Source organism: Pan troglodytes, chromosome 14, assembly GCF_028858775.2.
Source record: "Pan troglodytes isolate AG18354 chromosome 14, NHGRI_mPanTro3-v2.0_pri, whole genome shotgun sequence".
Taxonomy (NCBI): domain Eukaryota; kingdom Metazoa; phylum Chordata; class Mammalia; order Primates; family Hominidae; genus Pan; species Pan troglodytes.
This window is the reverse complement of record NC_072412.2, coordinates 18,747,035-18,769,169: the sequence shown is the minus strand read 5'-3', so window position 1 is coordinate 18,769,169 and position 22,135 is coordinate 18,747,035. Positions and strand designations below refer to the sequence as shown.

General features: G+C 38.7%; 1 protein-coding gene across 1 annotated transcript in view; it reads left to right on the top strand.

Annotated features, from left to right (window-relative positions):
* The window catches only part of TPTE2 (transmembrane phosphoinositide 3-phosphatase and tensin homolog 2), a 130,181-nt gene that overhangs the window by 5,175 nt on the left and 102,871 nt on the right, over positions 1 to 22,135 (top strand). The window contains 1 exon segment of the mRNA XM_063792403.1: positions 1,307 to 1,450. Coding sequence (XP_063648473.1) covers positions 1,307 to 1,450 — 144 coding nt within the window.

Here is a 22,135-nt window from a genome sequence, read left to right as displayed (position 1 = left end):
GCCAAGGGATAGATATTGTTATTCATTTTCTTTTTACAACTTTATTAAGTTATAATTTGTGTGCAACAAACTGCACATATTTAAAGTATATAACTTGACTAGTTTTGACAAATATATACACCCATGAAACTGCCAGTTATAATTTTGAACATTTTTCATGACCCTCCAAAGTTTCCTTGTGTCCATTTGCAATACACACACACACACACACACACACACACACACACAGTATGCAGGCAAACATTGATCTACTGTTACAATAGATTAGTTTGCATCTTTTAGAATTGTACATAACTGAAATCACACAGTATGTACTCCTTTGCATCTGGCTTCTTTCACTCAGCATAATGATTTGAGATTCATCCATGCTGTTACATGTACTAGTAACACATTTTATTACTGAGTAGTATACCATTGTATGAATGTATCACATTTTTGTACTTATTCACCTGTTAGTGGACATTTGGGTTGTTTCCCAGATTACAACCCATATTTGGCTATTACAAAGAAGGCTGCCATTAACTTTTGTGTACAAATCTTTGTGTGGACATGTATTATCTCTTGGGTGAATATCCAGGAATCAAATGGCTATGTTGAATAATAGATATATTTTTAACTTTTTAGGAAGCCATCAAACTGTTTTCCAAGGTGATTGTACCATTTTACGTTCCCAGCAGCAGTAACTGGTGGGAATATGGCTCATTCTCAAAAGATGATCTGAAGTTTCAAAAGTAAATAAGTTATTGAAACATGTAATATGATGGTGGTAATTAGCCAACATGATAATATGTTACTCATAGGGTTGGTTGTGAGGATGACATGCACTAATGCATAAAAAGCATTTAAGCACAGAGGAAGTACTCAGTATTCATTGGCAGTTTAATCATCATTCTGTTAATTTAACTTCTTTGGTTGTTAACAGTAGTACATTAGTGACTAATTTTGATAGACTAAAAATAAAGATAAACAGGCTAGACTTTAAAAACCAGAGTCACATATTGTACAACAAACATTCACATTCATAAAAATACCCTGAAACAAAATACAAATTTATTTTTTTCTTTCCAGTAGAGGGGGCAGTGATTACCTGGCATTGTTGTAAAACAAAAGTTAAGCTTGCCATTATTGTAGTTATAATTTTTAATATAATTTTTGCAGTTATCTCTCAGTAACTTTTTATTATATACTATTTAATTATGAGTGTCAAGGTCTGAAAAATACATGATCAATTCAGGATTGGTTATAACTTTTTTAAGAAAGATATTTACATTGACGTGTTCTTACTTAAAATGTCTTTATTATACAGACACATCACCTTCACTTTGGGATGTGGAATTTGCTAAGGAGTTAGCCACAGTGAATGAACAACCCCTTCAGAACGGGTTTGAAGAGCTGATCCCGTGGACAAAGGAGGGGAAACTGTGGGAGTTCCCAGTTAACAATGAAGCAGGTAAGTGTTAATTTCAGGGGGTTATAAAATTTATTGATTGAAATTATTTCTGCCAGATATTCACTTTCAGAGTGTAGATACTTACATGAATTTCAAAACACTTTGTAGATATCTTCATGGTGTCCTAAAAGAAATCTGACAAGGTTTTTTAAAAAAGATGTTAGAATTTCACTTATTTTTAGATGCTTGATAAGGAAAATGAAAAAGCAAAACTATATGGCAAAAATGCATCATGAATTTCTATGACATAAAAGGACTGAGAACTGCAAATGATTGCAGTTTTCTAATCGCTCAACAGGTTATTACTTGGTGAATCTTCTATATATTAAATAAGGGGTATGAGATTATACTTCAATTTTGGAGAACATTACAACTCTTAAAGTCTCACGCTGGTGTCCTTTAGTCATAAAACCATTGCATTAATGAGGTGCAGGGAACTTGTATGAGCAAATCAAAGCAAAAACATAGTAGGCTTTGGAAATCTTTGCCTGCATAATATAGATGCTTTGAACTGGCAACAGAATATCATCTACTTCACTGGGTGGTTGTTGGAGATGTTACCTCTTCCTAAATCAAAAGGAAAACAGTATTACTATGCTATTTATTTTTTGTGATACCCATATTGTCATCAGTTAAACATTTTAATTGAATTTATAGAAGTATTTTGAATTAGAAAAGATTGATTTACTTTTAGGGTAAGATTAGCTAGAAGTTGGAAGAGCCTGAATAAGTCTTAGGAAAATGTAGTCCATATTTTAACCTTTATAATGTTGTGGTATCATTGTAATATCTTAATTTTTGATAATCTTTTATTTGTTGGATTAATAGGTAGAACAGAAGCTTAAATATCAGAAATATTTAGTCTTATATGTAAATAATATAATTAATATAAAGTGTTGCTTTTTATAGGAAAACTTTAGAGACAGATTCTTTTAGCAAATTCTTAATATTTTGTATATTCATATTTTTGTTTTTGTTTTTTGAGAGGGATTCTCTCTCTGTCTCCCAGGCTGGAGTGCAGTGGCATGATCTCGGCTCACTGCAAACTTTGCCTCCCGGGTTCAAGCAATTCTCAATCCCAAGTCGAGTAGCTGGGATTACAGACGTGTGTCACCACACCCAGCTAATTTTTGTATTTTTAGTAGAGACGGGGTTTCGCAGTGTTGGCCAGGCTGGTCTCAAACTCCTGACCTCAGGTAATCCGTCCACCTTGGCCTCCCAAAGTGCTGGGATTACAGGCGTGAACCACCATACCCGGCCTGTATATTCATATTGTACCTGCAATAATACAGCATACTGTGTTTCATGTATTACATAACGTATGTATTGCTTAAAGGATGGTTCTGTGTTCTGGAAGGTATCAGGGTAACGTAAAAAGACCAACGCCTTTTTAAGTTGTACCAACCTGAGTACCAGCTCTTTCCATTATTGGCCATTTGCCTTTGAGGAAATTATTTAAGCACCTGGGCCTTAGTTTCCTCTTCTGCAAAATATCTGATATTAAGGAAAGATTTGGTCTACTCTTACAACATGTTTGGATTTCATTATTTGAAGAAACTTGGATGTTCCAAGTCCTCACGGTTAAAAACTTGATTTGAAAACCCAGTATTAGGCTGGGCACAGTGGCTCATGCCTGTAATCGTAGTTACTTGGGAGGCTGAGGCAGGAGAATCACTTGAACCCAGGAGGCAGAGGTTGCAGCCAAAATTGCGCCACTGCACTCTAGCCAGGGCGACAGAGTGAAACTCTGTCTCAAGAAAAAAAAAAAAAAATAAATAAAAAAGGAAGAAAGAAAAAAAACAGTATTGAGGTATAATAATGTGACTTTATTCAGGAGAGTCAGTGAAGCATAGTGGTTAGAAGTTCAAGATCCTGAGTGAGTTACAGAATTGATCTCTCCAAGCCTCACTTCCTTCATCTCTAAAATGATGGGAATAATAATAATAGTACTCATTATATGAGATTGGTGTGAGGAGTAAGTGAGGTTAACCAGTAAAGTATCATCACCATCATCATCCCTGTTTCTACAGCAACATTGTGAGGGAGTTTGTTTCTGTAACTATTTTCTGTTGTATACAGTAACATTTTATTTTTCAAAATTTTACTTTATACTGGAACATTTTAAATCTTAGAATATTAACAAGGATAGTATGTATTATCTGGGAACCACCAAACAGGGTGCTAGGAAAGCACGAACTCGTGGTATATTGTCATCAGCAGTGAAACACTTAAGAGCATCAAAATTATGAGTGATCAAACTCCAACGGAATTTATCTTAAATTTGACTTGGTTTCTGAGAAAATTTAATTTCTAAATAGTTAAATTTTCACTTTTTAATTTATGTCTTCTTTTTAAAACTCTCATTTATTTGTGTCTCTAATTTTTGTTTTCCTCCTTTTTTTTTTATTTCCAACTTTTAGGTTCAGGGGTACATGTGCAAGTTTGTTATATGGGTAACTTGAGTGTCATGGGGGTTTGGTGTACAGATAATTTTGTCACCCAGGTAATCAGCATAATACCTGTAGGTAGTTTCCCAATATGCATTCTCCTCCCACCCTCCCCCCTCAAATAGGCCCCAGTGCCTGTTGTTCCCTTCTTTGTGCCTATATGTACTTGGTGTTTAGCTCCCACTTATAAGTGAGGAATGCAGTATTTGGTTTTCTGTTTCTGCATTAATTCACGTAGGATAATGGCCTCCAGCTCCATCCATGTTGCAGCAAAGGCCATGATCTCATTGTCTTTGTAGCTGCATAGTATTCCATGGTGTATATGTCCCCCATTTTCCTTATCAAATCCACCATTCATGGGCAACTAGATTTATTCCATGTCTTTGTTATTGTGAATAGTGCTGCAATGAACATACATATGCATGTATCTTTATGATAGAATAATTTATATTCATTTGGGCATATACCCAGTAATGGAGTTGCTGGGTCGAATGGTAGTCCTGTTTTAAGTTCTTTGAGAAATCTCCAGACTGCTTTCCACAGTGGCTGAACTAATTTACATTTCCACCAACAGTGTATAAGCATTCCCCTTCCTCTGCAACCTCATCAGCATCTGTTGTTTTCAATTTTTTAATAATAGTCATTCAGACTGGTGTGCAGTGGTATCTCGTTGTGGTTTTGATTTGCATTTCCCGGATGATTCATGACATTGAGCATTTTTCATATGTTTGCAGACCATGTGTATGTCTTTTTTTGAGAAGCGTCTGTTCATGTCCTTTGCCCATTTTTTAATAGGGTTGATTGTTTTTGCTTCTTCAGTTGTTTGAGTTATAGATTCTGGATATTAGACCTTTGTTGGTTGCATAGTTTGCAGATATTTTCTCTCATTCTGTAGGTTGTCTGTTTATTGAAATTTCTTTTGTTGTGCAGAAGCTCATTAGTTTTATTAGATCGCACTTGTCAATTTTTATTTTTATTACAGTTGCTTTTTTTTTTTTTTGAGACAGAGTTTTTGCTCTTTTTGTGGAGGGGAGCACAGTGGGGCAATCTCAGCTCACTGCATCCTCTGCCTCCCAGGCTTAAGTGATTCTCCTGCCTCAGCCTCCCAAGTAGCTGGGATACAGGGGCCCGCCACCATGCCCAGCTAATTTTTTTGTATTTTTCATATAGACGGGGTTTTGCCATGTTGGCCAGGCTGGTCTTGAACTCCTGATCTCAGGTGATTTGCCTGCCTTGGCCTCCCAAAGTGCTGGGATTACAGGAGTAAGTCACCGCACCTGGCCTACAGTTGCTTTTTGACTTTGTCATGAAGTCCTTGCCTGGGCTGTTGTCTAGAATGGTATTTCCTAGATCTTCAGGGTTTTTATAGTTTTAGGTTTCACGTTTAAGCCTTTAATCCATCTTGAGTTGATTTTTGTATATGGTCAAAGGTGGGGGTCCAATTTCAGTCTTCTGCATATGGCTAGTCTAAGGCTATTTTTGATATGCTTTCCTAGAGTAACTCTCAATTTAGAGGCTTCAGTGGCAAAAGAAGGTCAGGATGGATGTTGATCACACTTTTGTCTCTATTCTTTAGTTGGTTTAAACCTTTTCAATTCTTACATATCGTCTATGGTATCTGGAATATATGCTATAATATGAGCCAAGAAGAACAGTGAGATAAGTTCAAATTACCATAAAACCCTAAAGAAGGGCTCTGTTATTTGGGCAAGTATAGTGTGGAGAAAATTAGGGGAAGTGTAAAGATTATTAGGTATGTGCTAACTGAAAGGTTAACAGGATCTGTTTGTTGTTTTAGATGAGATTATGGCCTGGGAACAAGAGCCTTAAAGTACTGACAGAAAAAGAAATAATAGTTTTGATAATACATAGAAGTGGAAACAACAATTCAAAGTGAAAATGACTGAATTTGGTTCAGTGCTCTACTATGCCCTTCTCAAAAATAATTGGTCATTGCTACTAACTGCAATTCACCCTTTATTTGTTGTACCATATTTTAAAAGTATTCAATATTTAAAGCAGAATTAGACACAATTAACCTGTCACCTTATTTGATTGTGCATCATATAGAATTTCCTTCTTATGTTTAATGTTTCACTATCTCTTATGTTTTCTTTACTGTATTATGCTTCTTTGGTTTATTAAACATATTTTAAATTGTATAAATAATAATGAAAGTTTACTTGCAAAAAAGTCAAATGATGTAAAAGAGTATTATACTTTACCCCTCATTTCTCTTCTTTTTTTCTGAAATAACCATTGTCGATAGTTTGATATGTGTTCTCTCAATCCACATTAAATGGCAGTTACACATTTATCCGCTGTTTTATTTGACTTGTATGGGACCATACTATACACATATTGTCCTGAAGTGTGCATATATATATATATATATATATATATTTATTACTTAGCAGTATGTCTTGAAAGCATTTCCTTGTCAGTACATAGAGATAGACCTTATTCATTTTATAGTTCTATATTTCCCATTGTTATGAACGCAGACCATAATTTCTTTTACCGTTTTCCTTTTGAATAATGGAGCTATAGTAGATCCTTTTACACATGTTCTTGTGTACATGTTTGAATACCTTCAATTCCTAGAAGGGTCAAAGAATAGGTGTATTTTAAATTGCCATAAGTACTTACAAATTCTCTTCTGAAATGATAGTCAGTTGACCCACTCCAACCGATTATGTAAAAATCCTATTTCTTCACAGTCTACCTAATACTGGATATTGTTAATCTTTCAATGTTCTGGATAAAAACTGATATCAATGGTGTTTTCTGATATCAATTGCCTGGCTAATTTTTTACATTTTTATTAGGGATAGGATTTCTCTATGTTGCCCAGGCTGGTCTTGAACTCCTGGACTCAAGCAATCCACCCGCCTCAGCCTCCCAGAATGTTGGGATTACAGGCGTGGGCCACGTTCCCGGCTACCCCACTGTCTTATGTTGTTGAGAATGCTTTTGCCATATTTTCCATTCTTATCCTAGATTCATTGTGTGTGATCTTTTTTTTTTTTTTTTTTTTTTTTGGTAACTTTTAGCATCTTCTCTTCATAATATTAATAAGTTTCAGGAGGGCTATCCTTGGTAATGGATTTTATTTGTTTACAATCATTGTTCTAGGCATTATTAGGTAATTTTAAGTAACTTCATTTTTCGATTCTGGTTAAATTTTCTTGTTTTATTTGATAATTTCAGCCTCCCATTTTTTTTTTCTTTTTCTCCTATTGTTCTATGCTCTGGGGACATTCCTTAACTATTATCTTACAACCTCTCCATTGGGTTTTTGTTTCTGATGCCATATTTTTAACTTCCACATGCTTCGTTGGGCTGGGTGTGGTGGCTCATGCCTGTAGTCCCAGCACTTTTGGAGGCTGAGGCGGGTGGATCACCTGAGGTCAGGACCTCAAGACCAGCCTGGCCAACATGTCGAAACCCCATCTCTACTAAAAATACAAAAATTGGCCGGGTGTGGTGGTGCATGCCTGTAATCCCAGCTAGCTGGGAGGCTGAGGCAGGATAATTGCTTGAACCCAGGAGGCAGAGGTTGCAGTGAGCCGAGATTATGCTATTGCACTCCAGCCTGGCCAACGAGAGTGAAACTCCCTCTCAAAAAAAAAAAAAAAAAAAAGAAAAAGAAAAAGAAAAAAAAAAACCCCAAAAATCAAACTAACTAAATGCTTTGTTGTTGTTCTTCTTTTTAGTATTATATTTTTTTCCCAAAGTGTTGGGATTACAGGCGTGAGCTACTGTGCCTGGCCTAGTGCCACTCTCTTGAAGGCTCTGGGCTATAAATGTCACACATCACCTCTCTTCAGGTTCTGCTGGTGATAATTTAAACATATGCCCATGCCTAACCCAATAGGGGCTGGGAAATGTAATGTTGCTGAACAGCCGTGCACAGGTTTTTTTTTCTTTTCTTTTAAGAGGTGTGGTGTCACTGTCTTCCAGGCTGGAGTGCAGTGGTGTAATCACAGCTTACTGCAGCCTCAAACTCCTGGGCTCAAGTGATTGATCCTCCTGCCTCCAGCCTCCCAGGTACTAAGACTACAGGTGCATGCCACAACAGCTGGCTAGTTTTTAAATGTTCTGTAGAGACGGGGTCTCACTTTGTTGGGGTCTCACTTTGTTGCTCAGGCTGGTCTTAAACTCCTGGCTTCAAACTATCCTCCTGCCTCAGCCTCCCAAAGTGCCGAGATAACAGACATGAGCCACCATCCCCTGCCCATGGACAGATTTTTAATTCATTTACCAAGATAAAAAGCAAGAGTAGATTTTGAGAGATAGGTATGAGTTCCTGCCAAGGAGTCTGTCACTTATGTTAGACACTTTCTTAAAATATCTACTATTCTTTGAATGTTTATTAATACTTGAGAGGAAGGCCATGAAAAGCTGTTTGTTAGATGCATGAATGGATGGGACTAGTTAACTGGTGGCTTCATTTGAGAGGAATCGGGAAGGAATCTCTTCATGTAGGGACTTCTGTAACTTCTTATTTATAATTTTTCTCACTGAGTTTCTCCAATGAGAGCTCTTCCAGCCACCTGACTTGAGGCTATAGGCTTTGGCTGCGTGCTGAGAACTGGGTGGGGGAAAAGGATTGGGGTGAGGGGGCTGTCTCACCATTCAGCATACATTCACTTAATTCTTCTCTTATAAATCCAACAACTTATTTCCTCTTTTCATTTTAATTTCTCCAAAAAGTAAACTGCCCATCTTCTTCAGGAATGGAGGAGGATACACATCTAGAGGTACATGTGGGAGATGGGACACGGGAGATCTAACTGTTCCCTAAACCTATTTTCAATTAATCCTCCTGTTTTTTGTTCCTTATCCCCACTCATAACTTCAATGGTACCTGATTCCTCTCTTCTTAAGGCTTTTTGAAGCCTTTTTGCTTCTTGTCTTCCCCTTTTACAGACAGTTTTAGTATCTTCTCCTCTGCTAAGTCAGTTACTACTCATTTGTGCACTTTTCATCTTTTACAGTTTTACTCCCATCTCTTGTCTGTTCTTTTTCTTTTCATCTTTGTGCTTTTGTACTTTTTCCTCTTTTCTGGCCATTTGGTAGGTGTTACAAGGGAGCAGAGATTTAAACATGGATTCAATTTGCCACAGTTTAAGTCCTTGCTGCCTATCGTGTGTGTGTGTGTGTGTGTGAGTGTGCATGTGTGTGTTTTGCTTTTTGTTTTTGAGACAGAGTCTCACTCTATCACCTGGGCTGGACTGCAGTAGCACAATCACAGTTCACCACAGCCTTCAAGTCCAGGCTTAGATGATCCTGCCACCTCAGCCTCTTAAGTATGATAGCTGGGGTGACAGGCACATGCTACCATGCCCGATTAATTTTTTTGTATATTTGGTAGAGGTGGGGTTTTGTCAGGTTCCCCAGGCTAGTCTTGAACTGCTGGGCTCAAGCAGTCTACCTGCCTTGGCCTCCCAAATTCCTGGAATTACAGGCATGAGCCACCGTGCCTGGCCTGGCTGCTTATCTTTTAATATGATAACTTAGAATGTTTAGAATGTTTTTAATGAATAGAGATTGAATTTGTGCATAGCTCCATAGCCTTTTTCTATTTAATCTATCTAGAACTTATTTTTGTATATAGTATATCCTCTTTATTGCTCTCTTTTTTTCCTTTGCATTATATGTGCCAGTACCACTTGGCTGTCATTCATTCATTGATGCATTCAGGAAGGATCTATTCATTCTGACCTCCTGGAGCATTCTAAGTTAAAAAGACTGTTGATCTACGTTATCTTATATTCATATAGCCAATTATACTTTTGAAAAAAATATAATGTTACTAAGATAACATTAACCATCCTTTTTACTTTCAATCTACCTATGTTGTGTTTAAGGTGAATTTCTTATGAACAGCATATAGTTGGTTCATGTTTTTATATCCACTGTGCCAGTCTCTGTCTTTTAATTGGTATACTTAGATTATTTACATTTAAAGTATTATTTCCTATTCATTTTCTCTACTTCTCATTTCTCTGTCTTTTCTTGGCTTTTTTTTTTTTTTTTGAGACAGGTTCTCACTCTTCGCCCAGGCTGGAGTGCAGTGGTGTGATCACAGCTCATTATAGCCTCGATCTCCCAGGCTCAGGTGATCCTCCCACCTCAGCCTTTCAAGTAGCCGGGACTACGGGCATTGCCATCACACCTAGCTAAATTTTGTATATTTTGTAGAGACAGGGTTTCGCCATATTGCCCAGTCTGGTCTTGAACTCCTGGGCTCAAGCAATCCTCCTGTCTCAGCCTCCCAAAGTGCTGGGATTATAGGTGTGAGCCATGGCGCCTGGCCTCTTGGCTTCTTGTCAGCTGCCTGAACGTTTTTCACAATTCCATCTTGTTTCATTTATATATTTAAAAATATAATTTGTATAGTATTCTTGATGGTTGCGATTATTTATGAAAATATTCATTAGTGGCCGGGCATGGTGGCTTATGCCTGTAATCCCAGCACTTTGGGAGGCTGAGGGGGGGTGGATCACCTGAGGTCAGGAGTTCGAGACCAGCCTGACCAACATGGTGAAACCCCGTCTCTACTAAAAATACAAAAATTAGCCGGAGGGCTGGCAGGTGCTTGTAGTCCCAGCTACACGGGGGCCTGAGGCAGGAGATCACTTGAACCCGGGTGCAGAGGTTGCAGTGAGCCTAGATGGCCCATCGCACTCTAGCCTAGAAGACAAGAGTGAAACTCTCTCTCTTAAGAAAAAAAAAAAAAACAGAGAGGCTGGGTGTGGTGGCTCATGCCTGTAATCCCAGCACTTTGGGAGGCTGAGGCAGGCAGATCACCTGAGGTCAGGAGTTCGAGACCAGCCTGGCCAATGTGGTGAAACCTTGTCTCTACTAAAAATTACAAAAATTAGCCTGGTGTGGTGGCACACTCCTGTAGTCCCAGCTACTTGGGAAGTGGGACGATCGCTGGAGCCCAGAAGATGGAGGTTGCAGTGAGCTGAGATCATGCCACTGCACTCCAGCCTGGGTGACAGAGCAAGACTCTGTCTTAATTAAAAAAAAAAAAGAAAAAGAAAGAAAGACTGAAAATCAATGAAGTAAGTTTATAATCCTAAGATACGAGAAAAGCAACAATTTTTTTTTTTTTTGAGACAGAGTCTTGCCCAGGCTAGAGTACACTGGCACATAGCTCACTGCTGCCTTGACCTCCTGGGCTCAAGTGATTCTCCCACCGCAGCCTTCCATGTAGCTGGGACCATAGGCTCACACCACCATGCCTAGCTAATGTTTTTATTTGTAGAGACAGGGTCTCACCGTGTTGCCCAGGCTGGTCTTGAACTCCTGGGCTCAAGCTATTCTCCTGCTCAGCCCCCCAAAGTGTTGGTATTACAGGCATAAGCCACCATGCCTGGCCTACATGAAATATATGCTTATTTGGTTTTGATTTTTACACTTTTATGAAGCCAAGATGAACCCCCATTACCCCCCAAAAAGGAACATCCTACTAGCTTCACATTAGAAATGGAATATTTACACAATATAAACAGAGAAAACTGAGATGGGGTGATTAGGAGATTTAATAAGTCAGAGTAAATCTTAAAGGGAAATACAATGAAATGTCTAAGGTAAAGGCAGAAATTAGTAGAAATAGTATAATAGGATCCATAAAGTCAAACACTAATTCATTTAAAAAAATTAATAAATTTCTGTCCAGATTTATTTTTTAAAAAAGCTAAGTTTTAAAAAGGACCACAGTATGGCTGTCACCTTGATTACAGCCTTGTGAGACCCTGAGCAGGAGACTCTCAGAAACTGTGAGAGTTGCTCACGTCTGTAATCCCAGTGACTTGGGAGGGAAATGGAAGGATTGCCTAAGCCCAGGAATTGGAGGCTGCAGTGAGCTATGATCGTGCCACTGTACTCCATCCTGAGTGACAGAGCAAGACCTGTATCTAAAAAAATATTTAAAATGTGAATAAATATTGATGTTGTAAAGATTAAGAGATTTATTTTTAAAGAAGCTATTATGAACAATTTCATGGCAACAAATTTGAAAATTTCATGAGCAAATTACTCAAAACTATGTTATCAAAATAATTTTAAGGAAAAACTGAATAATCATTAAAGAAGTTTGATTGGTATTTTAAAATCTTCCCAGAAAACAAACCCTAAACTCAGAGAAGTTTTCATGAATGTTCTACTGAACATTCAGGAAAAAAATAATTCCAATCTTATATAAATTATTCCAAAACATAGAAAAAGAGGAAGCATTCCCCAGTTAATCTCAATCATGGAGACAAATTTGAAAAATCCAAAGCAAGATAGTAAAGCAAATTCAGCAATGACTAGAAATCATTATCAAGTTGAGTTTGTTCCACAATGTCAGGGCAATTTAACAATGGAGGAAAAAGATCACACATTATCTCAAAAGATGCAGAAAAAAAAGTTTGGTAAACCTTGGCAGCCATTTATAATTTTTTAAAAAACAAATCTTAGAAAACTTGTAGTAGAAGAGAACTTTTTAAACCTGATAAGTGGCATTTACAAAAAGCCTACAGCAAATATCTTACTTTATGCTGAAGTACTAAATGATTTCCTTTAAGATTATAAATAAGAGCAGGATAATCACTATCATGATTTCAGCATTGTACTGGGGGCCTAGCCTATGCAGTATAGCAATAAAAAAAGTGATTAGGATTGGAAATCCACTCTATAGTAACCCCAAGTAAATCACAACCTCTCTTTGAGTGTGGATGAGACCTGAGACATGCTTCCAACAACAGAATATGGCTAAGGTGATGGGGGTAGTCACTGCTTTGATTGGTTCATGTTATATGGCAAAAGTAATGGAATAGTTACTCTTGTGATTATATTATGTTATAGAAGACTGCTTGTTAGCGGACTAGAGTGTGCTATCATGTTGTAAGAAGGCCTGTGAATGAGCCACCTGGCAAGAAACCTTGGGGACCACTAGGAGCTGATGGAAACTCCCAGCTGACAGCCAGAACAAGGCAGGGACCTCCATCCCACGGCTTCAGATAACTGAATCCTGCCAACAACCACCTGAGCTTAGAAGAGGACACTAAGTTTTAAAAAGGACCACAGTCTGGCTGTCACCTTGATTACAGACTTGTGAGACCCTGAGCAGGAGACTCAGAAACTGTGAGAAAATAAGTGCATGTTTTAAGCCACTAAGTGTGAGGTTATTCATTATGCACCAGTAGACAATTAATAAAGGAAGAAAGAAACAAACCTGTTATTAGAGACTAGATTACATAGAAAACAAAAGAATCTATGGCTAAATCATAAGAATTAACAGAATTTATTTGGCACTTTTGCAGTTGCATTTCTATATGCTAGCAACAAACATGTAAAAATATAATTTATAAAAAGTTAACATTTACAGTAACATCAAAAATATAAATAAATAAAATCTTAATAAAATATATGCAAGAAGATTTTGAGTAAGATGTTTTAAAACTTTAATGAAACACAGATTAGTAATAAAAATGATAAAGAGATATGGGCTGGGCGCAGTGGCTCATGACTGTAATCCCAGCACTTTGGAAAGCTGAAGCCAACAGATCACCTGAGGTCAAGAGTTCGAGACCAGACTGGCCAACATGGCGAAACCCCATCTCTACTAAAAATACAAAAGTTAGTTGGGTGTGGTGGCACACGCTTGTAGTCACAGCTACTTGAGAGGCTGGGGTGGGAGGATCGCTTGAACCTGGGAGGTTGAGGTTGCAATGAGCTGAGATTATGCCGCCACTGCACTGCAGCCTGGGTGACAGAGCTAGACTTTGTCTTAAAAAAACCATAATAATAATAATAATAATAATAATGAGATTTAATTGGGTAGATAAGTTCTAGAATAAAGAGACTCAATATCATGAAGATGTTAATTCTTTCCACATTAATCTCTAGATTTAATGCAGTTTCATACAAAATTCCAATAGGATTTATTTTATTTTATTTTTTGAGATGGTGTTTTGCTCTTGCTGCTCAGGCTGTAGTGCAATGGCACAAGCTCAGCTCACTGCAACCTCCACCTCCTGGGTTCAAGTGATTCTCCTGCCTCAGCCTCCCGAGTAGCTGGGATTACAGGTACTCGCCCCCACACCTGGCTAATTTTGCACTTTTAGTAGAGGTAGGGTTTCAGCATGTTGGTCTGACTGGTCTTGAACTCCTGACCTCAGGTGATTCACCCACTTTGGCTTCCCAAACTGCTGGGATTACAGGCGTGAGCCACCATGCCTGGCCCCAATAGGATTTGTTATGGAACTTCATAAATGTATTGTAAAATCATCATAGGGAGAAACAAAGAACCAAGAAGAGCCAAAATACTCTTGAAAAAGAGGACAAGGTGAGGGAGTTGCCCTAATTTGGAAGCTATTAAGATTTATTATAAAGCTATAATAATTAGACATGATACACCCAGATAGTTAAATGGACTGGTGGAACAGAATAGAGAACACAGAAATAGAATATTAGTATATGGAAATTTGACACGTGATAAAATCAGTGCTATGGTTTTGTATTAGTCCATTTTCATACTGCTATGAAGAAATACCCAAGACTGGGTAATTTATAAAGAAAAAGAGGTTTAATGGACGCACAGTTCCACATGGCTGGGGAGGCCTCACAATCAGAAAGCGAAGGAGAAGCAAAGGCACACCTTACCCAGTGGCAGGCAAGAGAGCGTGTGCAGGGGAGCTGCCCTTTATAAAACCATCAGATCTCATAAGACTTACTCACTATCACAAGAATAGCATGGGAAAAACCCACCCCCATGATTCAGTTACCTCCCATCAGGTCCCTCCCACTTCATGTGGGGATTATGGGAGCTACAATTCAAGGTGAGATTTGGATGGGGACACAGCCAAACCATATCAAGTTTGAATGTCCCCTCCAAAACTCATGTTGACCCTTAATCCCCAATGTGGCAGTATTGAGAGGTGGGGCCTTTAAGAGTTGATTGGATCATGAGGGCTCTGCCCTCAATGGATTAATCCACACATGGATTAATGGATTAATGGGCTATCATGGGAGGGCACTGGTGGCTTTATAAGAGGGAGAATACAGCATAGCACCTGAGCATGCTCAGCCACTTCAGAACTCTGTAGAGGGTCCCCACCAGCAAGAAGTCTCTCACCAGACATGGCCCCTTGACCTTGACATCTCAGCTTCCATAACTAAGAAATACATTCATTTCTTTATAAATTCTCTGCTTCATACCATACATACAAAAAATCCAATTCTGTCGGATTTATGACTTAAATGACAAACAAGATTTAAAATGTTTGAAGCAGGCTGGGTGCATTGGCTCATACCTGTAATCCAAGCACTTTGGGAGGTCGAGGTGGGTGGATCACTTGAGGTCAGGAGTTCAAGACCAGCTTAGCCAACATGGTGAAACCCTGTCTCCACTAAAAATACAAAAAATTTGCCAGGTGTGGTAATCCCAGTTATCCGGGAGGCTGAGGCAGGAGAATCACTTGAACCTGGGAGGTGGAGGTTGCAGTGAGCCAAGATCGCGCCACTGCACTCCATCCTGGGCAACAGAGGGAGACTCCATCTCAAAAAATAAAGAAAAAAGGAAAAAAAAGGCTGGGCATGGTGGCTCATACCTGTAATCTCAGCACTTTGGGAGGCGCAGGCAGGCACATCACGAGGTCAGGAGACTGAGACCATCCTGGCTAACACGGTGAAACCCTGTCTCTACTAAAAATACAACAAATTAGCCGGGGGTGGTGGCGGGCGCCTGTAGTCCCAGCTACTCAGGAGGCTGAGGCAGGAGAATGGCGTGAACCCGGGAGGCGGAGCTTGCAGTGAGCCGAGCTGGCGCCACTGCACTCCAGCCTGGGTGACAGAGTGAGACTCCGTCTCAAAAAGAAAAAAAAAAGTTTGAAGCAAAATACAGGAGAATATCTTTATGGCTCTGGTGTAGGCAAGGATTTAAGATATCAAAAGCATAATCTCTGAATAAATTTGACTATGTTAAAATTTAGAACTTCTTTTAAGCAAAAAGGCAAAACCAAGAGTGAAAAGATAAGCATCAAACTTGGAGAAATATTCACATATAATCACTAAATGGTTAGTATTCAGAAAATATAAAGAACTTCTGTAGCCAAAAGTACCATTTATGAATCTACTTATTGATGGATGTTTTCTGAACTTCTTTTGCCCAGAGGAAAAATAGTGCATTAAAAAGCTTCTGTCCGGCCGGGTGTGGTGGCTCACACCTGTAATCCCAGCACTTTGGGAGGCTGAGATAGGTGGATCACCTGAGGTCAGGAGTTTGAGACCAGCCTGGCCAACATGGTGAAACCCCATCTCTACTAAAAATATTAAAAACCTACCTGGGCATGGTGGTGGGCACCTGTAATCCCAGCTACTCAGGAGGCTGAGGCAGGAGAATTGCTTGAACCCAGGAGACAGAGGTTGCAGTGAGCCAACACAGTACCACTGCACTCCAGCCTTGGCGACAGAGTGAGACTCTGGCTCAAAAAAAAAAAACAAAAACAAAAAAACTTCTGTCCCAAACAAACAAACAAACTTCTAAAAATCAAATAGAAGGTGGCCTGGGCACAGTGGCTCACGCCTGTAATCCCAGCACTTTGGGAGGCTGAGGTGGGCAGATCACCTGAGGTCAGAAGTTTGAGACCAGCCTGGCCAACAAGGTGAAACCCTGTCTCTACTGAAAATAAAAATTTAGTTGGGCATGGTGGCAGGTGCCTGTAATCCCAGCTACTTGGGAAGCTGAGGCAGGAGAATAGCTTGAACCTGGCAAGTGGAGGTTGCAGTGAGCCAAGATCGTGCCACTGCACTCCAGCCTGGGTGACAAGAGCAAAACTCCATCTCGAAAAAAAAAAAAATCAAGTAGAAGACAACCCCCCAAGAGAGTGGGCAAATGCCATAGCATTTCATACATTTCATAGAAGAAAAAATATAAGTGGCTAATAAAGATATAAAAGAATGCTCAGGGAAATGCAAATTAAAACCATATTGAGGTAGCATTTGTACCCCTTAGATGCATACCCCTTAGAAGGCCAAAAAATCAAAAGTTAGGTGGTATTACTTTCACACTGTTGGTGGCACTGTAAATTGGCAACCCCTTTTTGGAATTACATAATTATATTTATAATATATGTTCTATATAATTATATAACATTTATTTCATATTCATATTAAACAAGTATATTTATGAATATATAAATAATTGTGTATATGTATTGTACATATTTATATATGTAATTACATAATTTATGAAAATCAATCCTGTTCCTGGAGAACATACCCCCCCAAAAAAACCTCTTGCAGATAAGGACTGGGAAGCAAGTACAGAAATGATCAAAGCAGTGCAAATCAGGGGAGAACGTGCCCAAGACCTGGAGAACTGATAATAAATTGTGGTTTATCCTTGCAATGGAACACTATATGGAAGTGAAAATGATTGAAATAGAGCTATACACATCATCACAGACAAATTTCAGAAACAACGCTGAGTGAAAAAGTAAGTTGCAGCAGAATACATGCAATATAATAGTATTTTATAAAATTCAAAAGCCAAATTTTGAATATACTTTCTTAGCTATAAATGTGATAAAACTATAAAGAAAAGCACAGGAATGATCAACATAACACGGTGATTGAGGAGGGACACACAGGGGCTTCGACAGTACTGTCTCTGTTCCTCAAGTTGGATGGCAGGTTCACAGGTGGTCATTTCCTCATGCTTTCATGTTATACTCATTATATGATGACTATATTATAATTATAGTATATGTTATGCATATTATACATTATGTTATACATATTTTGTATGTAACAGTGTTTCATAATATTTTAAGGAATGAGTGGAAATGGGCACATAATGTAGATATGCAGTGCCTCGTCATTAGTAGAGTCTCAGAATTATCAGATTCCAAGATAATTCCTACACAAAAACAAGCAAACAAAGGGCATGTTATCTAGAATGAAAAGACCATCCATATTCTAATAAACTGAGACAATCAAATAGGGAATCCCTCTTTTAAGGTTGGCATTCGTTATATGCTTGGAAGTGATTTGAAGCAGAAATTGGTTGTGAATAAATCTTCTCCTTATTAATAAAACAGAAGCTTGTTTTTGATGTCATATTATCCCTGCCAAGAAATTAAAAATCCTGGAGGTAGGCTGGGCATGGTGGCTCACACCTGTAATCCCAGCACTTTGGGAGGCCAAGGCAGGCAGATCACTTGAGGCCAGGAGTTCGAGACCAACCTGGCCAACATAGCGAAACCTCATCTCTACTAAAAATACAAAAAATAGCTGGGCATGATGGCAGGCACCTGTATGTAGTCCCAGCTACTTGGGAGGCTGAGGCAGGAGAATCACCTGAACCTGGTAGGTGGAAGTTGCAGTGAGCTGAGGTCACACCATTGCACTCCAGCCTGGGTGACAGAGTGAGACTCCGTCTCAAAATAAATAAATAAATAAATAAGAAAATCCTGGAGATAGTATTACTTAGAACCTCAATCACTTATTAATCAACGTAAATTTAATCCTTGATTTTATAATATCTTTCTATAGAGTTTTGTTTTGGTTTTGCTTTGTTTTTAGAAAAGGCAGGTGCATTTACCCTCTTAGGGGATGACCATTGGTATTTAAAAAAATAAGACATTTGCTGAGAATTCCTTAAATTTTTCTAATTTTCACTAGCCAGTGATGACATTGTCCCTTTTTGTAGATAGCTTTGGAAGATGATGATACCTCCACAGTTGGGACCATGTTGTTAAAAACATCCTTCGTTTGACTATTTATACATTTGGTTCTAAAGAAGGTGTTATTCTTAGATTCTTGGATCTAAAGAATATATATATATATATATATATATATATATTTTTTTTTTTTTTTGAGAAGGAGTCTCACTCTGTCACCCAGGCTAGAGTGCAGTCTGTGATCTCGGCTCACTGCAACCTCCGCCTTCTGGGTTCCAGTGATTCTCCTGCCTCAGCCTCCTGAGTAGCTGGGACTGCATGTGCCCGCCACCACGCCTGGCTAATTTCTGTATTTTTGGTAGAGATGGGGCTTCACGATGTTGGCCAGGCTGGTGTCGAACTCCTGACCTCAAGTGATAACATCCGTCTCAGCCTCCCAAAGTTCTGAGATTGCAGGCATGAGCCACCGTGTCCAGCAAGAGTATATTATCTTAAGATTCTTGCCTCGTTACTATTCTTAAAATTGCTCCAAAAGTTGCTTAAGTAATCAGCTTTAAATTATGTAAATACAGACAACAAAACTCCTAATCCTAAAGATGCTTTTAAAATTCATGCATTTATACATGGCATGCAAATTGGCTACAAATTGGGAAGATTTTATTCTAAGTAACCAAATCTTAAGGAGCTAAAGCAATCCTGCTTTATAAAATACATTAATTCAAGGACTAAGCAATTCCTGAAAACAGACTGATTTACTGTGCTTCTTAATATTTCCTCAAACTAGTATATGAGTGATGGTGGTAGAGGGAGGAAGTAGCTCATACTTGGAGGAACAAACAGTTGCTGGAATATGCTTGTGGTTTAGAGCTTCTTTTAAAAATCCTGTTAACTGCAAAAGAAAGGAAGGACTAATATTTTCCATGATTTCAGTAACATCTTTATGAAGATGCTCCTTTTGAATGTGGTACAGAAAGTTAGAAAACCCTTAGGCATGGTATCTGGCATAGTGCCCCCAAGGGAGCGTTTCATATACAGACGGTCTGGGGCTTATGATGCTTTGACTTAAAATTTTTCAACTTTATGATGGTTCCAAAGGCGATGCACATTCAGTAGAAACCATACTTCAAGAAACATACAACTATTCTGTTTCTCATGTTCAGGATGTTGTTCCCATAAATTACATGAGCTATTCAACACTTCATAATAAAATAGGATTTGTGTTAGATGATTTTGCCCAACTGTAGGCTGATGTAGTGTTGTGAGTATGTTTAAGGTAGGCTAGGCTAAGCTCTGATGTTCAGTAGGTTAGGTTATTAAAGGCACTTGACTTACGATATTTTCCCTTCCTAATAAACCCATTGTGAGTCAAGAAGCACCTGTATCTGATAGAGGTCTACCTTTACCAATTTAAATAGACAAATTTAATGTTCCTGTCTTGCTTTTAAATTGAAGAGCACCAGCAGATCTGAAATAAATACCGCAGTTAGCTTTGCATTCTTCACTATTTATTGAACAGTTCAGAGGGCAAGGAAGCAAAGAGAAATGCTCTGAGTGTGTCTTTGCTTGCCAGCTCCTTAATTGTCAACAATTCTACAGTGGCTTTCCTGTATTTTTCTGTGCTTTTTTCTGTTCTCTTCTCTGCTTTGGAGTCAGAAACTTCAGTTCAAATCCCTGCCATGACAACATAACAATCTATCAGCCTGTTTCCTCCTTCATAAATGATGGGTATAATTTCCATCTCACAGGATTTGTAAGTGTTAGAATTGAATGAGGTAATGTATTAATACATACTACTTGCTTCAAAAATAATATCCGTCTCTTTCCACATGCTTGTCAGAACTCCAGAGCCACAATGGACAGAGTGAGCCACTTTCTTCACTGTCCAATATCAATTTGGGAATGGCAGCTTGCTGCATTTGTATTTTCAGATTTAGTTAACATTACCTTCCATCAGTGAAATAGAATACTTAATCTTTATTATGTATTCCTCTCATTTTCCAATATCTTTAAAGTCATTTTATCACTATTTTAAAAATCAATTTTGTGAACTCTTGCTTTTGCATGGAGAAAAATGGGATTGATCAAACATTGAAATGGGATGATTGGTTCTCTAATTTCTCTGTATTTAGTCCTACACCTAATAGCTTCAAGCTGTCTCCTAGGAAGACAGGACTCTGGGTATGTCCAAATGAGTGGACACTCTTAATGAGTTTTCTCTGTTGTATGCTATAATATCTTTTTGAGTGTTCCAGAGAACTGAATAAAAGTAGATCTCTCCATATTAACTAAATGATAATGGCTAACATCTGTGTGGTACTTTGCATATATAGTGTTTTCACATATAACACTCATTCATTAATTTGTTAAGCATTTACTGAGCTCTGCTATGTGCTATGCCTCTACTAGACATCAGAGTATAGTGTACTGAAGTACTCCTTGACCTTGAGGTGTCATCATAAATTGACTTCCCAAGAAAGCCTTCTCCTCCTGCTTTAAGTCACTCCGCCCTTCTTATTGTCAAGTACCATACTCTGTCTCCTTTACAATATTTTCTGTGCTGACCTCCTTAAAGGTAGGGGTTGTGTCAGTTTCGGTCACTTCTGTGAGGTCCTGACTGTAAGACCTAGCTATTGCTAGGCCCAAAATGGGCACTCAATAAAAGCAGTTGAGTGAGTGGAAGAATGGATGAAGGCAACATGCTCATAGGAAAGAGACAGGCTACAGATTCATTGCTACAGAATGTGATGGGTACTAAGGCAGAGAGGTGGGTTGAGGGCATTGTGTTAGTCTGTTTTGAGCTGCTATAACAGAATACCACAGACTGGGTAATGTATAAAGAACAGGAATTTGTTTTCTCACAGGTCTGGACGCTAGGAAGTCCAAGATGAAGGCACTGGCAGGTTCATTTATCTGATGAGGGTCTAGTCTCTGCTTCCAAGATGGCATCTTGACTGTTGCATCCTTGAGGAGTGGGGGAAGAATGCTGTGTCCTCATAACAGAAGGCAGAAGAAAAAGAGGGATGAACTCCCTCTTTCAAGCCCTTTTATAAGGGCACCTAATCCCATTCACAAGATAGGAGCCCTCATGGCCTAATCACCTTTTAAAGGCCCCACCTCTTAATACCATCACATTAGCAAGACCTAAGTTTTGGAGGAGACACATTCAAACCATAGCAGGTATAAAAGACAAGCATTTAATCAGACTGTTTGTCAGTTGATAATTTTTCCTTCCCTGCAGGAGACCTGTCTATGAGTGGCTGGGAGGCCTGTTTAATTCTGGGGTTTAGAATTAAAACGGCCATCTGCCTGCAAGTAGAGATAAGCTGCATTCTCCCAAATCAGCTTTGTTCATAATAAAAGTAGCATTTTGGCCTCCATATGCCATACTCTTTATTGTCTATTTCTTAAACAGTTGACAACTCGGTTAGAGAAGAGGCAGGCTATGTATTGCCCCATCCTCTACTTTTTTTTCTTTTTTTGAGGTAGAGTCTTGCTCTGTCACCCAGGCTGGAGTGCAGTGGCGTGATCTTGGCTCACTGCAACCTCTGCCTCCCAGG